This window comes from Corticium candelabrum, chromosome 9 (genome assembly GCF_963422355.1).
Source record: "Corticium candelabrum chromosome 9, ooCorCand1.1, whole genome shotgun sequence".
Classification (NCBI taxonomy): Eukaryota; Metazoa; Porifera; class Homoscleromorpha; order Homosclerophorida; family Plakinidae; genus Corticium; species Corticium candelabrum.
In genome coordinates, this window is record NC_085093.1 from 3,975,003 (window position 1) to 3,977,502 (window position 2,500).

The following is a 2,500-nucleotide window of genomic DNA, read 5'->3' on the forward strand; positions in this document are numbered from 1 at the left end:
CATAGTAGTTGTTGTTTTAAATGGTAGAGTTGCGAACATGGTAGCCTCTGTTGCAGACGCTTTTGCGTATGTGCTACTGCACGTGACAGGTATGTAGGTTTCAAAAGTAGGAGGAGCGAGCTCCATATACCTGTCACGTGCAGTAGTACATACGGACAGCATCTGGAACCGAGCTACAGATATGGCCCAGTCTGGCACCAGCTGTATAGGCAACCTTGATGTAGTCTTCTAAAATAATTACTAATTCCATTAAAAATTTTACCGGCTTAACGTCGTCAAAGTGGGTGAGTGCTGCTACTAACTCCAGACCGTCTAGATAGTTGTTGTTGTCATAGTCATGGAGCTTGAAGTAATGAAACTGTAATTCTTCCTCCGACATGTCTTCAATGCTCACGTTAGCGAGGTCTCTCAAATGCTCCTGAATGTGGCTAGAATTTAAGTGACGTTTATTGAGTAAGATGTGTACAGTGACATGTTGAGTATTCATACTCCTTGTCATGTGACCGGCCGCCTTCCCTCAAGGGGTCCCTGTGTGGTTGGTTGTACTGATGGCTTTCCGAATGTGACGCGACGTCGTCGGTTCTTCCCGGCACGATTAAGAGCAGCAAAACAATGCAATACGATGCACAATGACACAACATTTTAGATCGGGCCTCGTGTACACCCAGGCCTACTGTGCGCAAAATGTTGCGAGACGCATGCGCTAAAATTATGCCCGCATGCGCAGTTAATTAACTTGTCTATGGACTGAAAGTCGACTGTGGAAGCGGTCCTGCTTTCGATGTGGTCATATGGCGCGCTTCTTCAGTTTCCTAGATTCGACCCAGTCTCCCTCCACCCTCGTCTTTCCCCGAATAGGCTAATAGTTTTCTCTCGCATCTAGATAGCCTCGGCCTCCCAGACCCGTGTAGCGCCGATTCAAAATTTGAATCGCCGCTACACAGGTCTGGGAGGCCGAGGCGAGCATCTAGAACTAAATCCAAATTGTTGCCACACTACCATCTTAGGTGTATGTTGTGTCTGTGAGTGTGTAGTGGCTTGGCTTCATCAGTACACCAAACACGGAAACTGTCGGGCATCACATCTGTTCGAGCGCGCGACTTAATCGGCTCCAAGTTCCCAACAACGTCATACATACGGGGATTTGCAACTCTTCCAGTCTCCTTTATGTGTGCGACCTCCATGTAGACAGAGACCTAATATATCTAGCCTGTTCAATTCGAAATAGATGGCAATGATATCGATGTCTATATTGCAAGTGTCACAATCGTAGTAGTCTGTTGCTAGTTGACAAAAAATGAATAACAAAGCGTAAACAAGGCATAGAAAGAATTCCAAGCTCCTCAAGCGATAAATCAATTGCAACACAATATAACTCCACCAATCACACTGTCATCTCACTTCTACTTCCTCTCACTGGCCGCCTTCTTGAACAACTTCTTTCGTATCTTGACAAACTCCATCGCCATCTTATCCCACGTTCTGCTCTTGAGGATATGATAAGCACTGTGTGGATACTCGGGCTCGAACGGCAGCAATAGAGGCAACACTCGCTGCTGGAAACCATCTATTTCCTTCTCAGTATCAGCACTCCTCACAGTCGACAGCAACATGACCGCCTCTCCAATTATATCATCCTTCGTTATCATGTCCCAATCATAGCACACAAACGAAATCGCTGTGCCCTCGATTTCGAGTACACTCGGACGACTACGACTACAACGAGACACAATTTCAAGTCACACAACATTCGTAGACTGTTACCACACCGACGAGGCCTACATAAAGAACGTCTCGTCAAAGAGAGGAGTCAGTGTTCCCTTCTGTGTCTTCGTCTTCTGCAGCGTCCCAGACTTATCCTCAAACATATGTCGAGGAAACGGCTGCAATGTGACGTACGGGTCAGAAGAACCTTGACACAAGTAAACGACCAATTGCTTATTAGAACACACAACAACAACAACAACAACAACAACAACAACAACAACATAACAACAACAACCTGTAGGGTCTAAGGCTGGCAAGTTGCGCCCGTTCAGTACTCTGACAGACAGCTGCCCCGTAGGAGCAAGAAAGCCTGCCTGGACTGTTAGCGTTCCGCGATCGAATTGCTGGTAAAACATAACAGTAGAGAGACAGAGGCGTTTGCTCACAGAAGTTTGACTCACTCACCCTCGTCTGCTTCTGCTGTTCGGCGACTTCGCAAAAGTACTTGCACACCAAGTCTCTCGTGTCCAGTTTTCTTAGTTTGAGCATTGACAGCAGGTCCTGTATCGTCGGTCAATAACAATTAACACAATGATAAACACTTACAGGCAAACAGAATACATGAGTTTCGTTTGTTTGAGAAATGTGGTGTGTGTGTGTGTGTGTGTGTGTGTGTGTGTGTGTGTGTGTGTGTGTGTGTGTGTGTGTGTGTGTGTCAGACAGACAGGAAGACAGACACAGACAAACAGACAGACAAACAGACGATAAGTACAGTTCCTTTTAAGTTTACAAG

At 46.1% G+C, this 2,500-nt stretch overlaps 2 protein-coding genes across 2 annotated transcripts in view; both read right to left on the reverse strand.

Moving 5' to 3' along the window:
• LOC134184429 (multiple coagulation factor deficiency protein 2 homolog) overlaps positions 1-663 on the reverse strand; it is a 2,654-nt gene extending 1,991 nt beyond the window's left edge. Inside the window, exons 1-2 of the mRNA XM_062652114.1 lie at positions 490-663; positions 263-428 (exon numbers count right to left, since the gene is read on the reverse strand). Of these exons, the coding sequence (XP_062508098.1) occupies positions 263-428; positions 490-641 (318 nt within the window). The 5' untranslated portion in view covers positions 642-663. The remainder of the gene's footprint in view (positions 1-262; positions 429-489) is intronic.
• Positions 664-1,185: 522 nt separating this feature from the next.
• Positions 1,186-2,500, reverse strand: part of LOC134184144 (BAI1-associated protein 3-like) — a 16,643-nt gene continuing 15,328 nt past the window's right edge. The window contains exons 32-35 of the mRNA XM_062651759.1: positions 2,173-2,268; positions 2,003-2,111; positions 1,783-1,912; positions 1,186-1,716 (exon numbers count right to left, since the gene is read on the reverse strand). Coding sequence (XP_062507743.1) covers positions 1,404-1,716; positions 1,783-1,912; positions 2,003-2,111; positions 2,173-2,268 — 648 coding nt within the window. The 3' untranslated portion in view covers positions 1,186-1,403. The remainder of the gene's footprint in view (positions 1,717-1,782; positions 1,913-2,002; positions 2,112-2,172; positions 2,269-2,500) is intronic.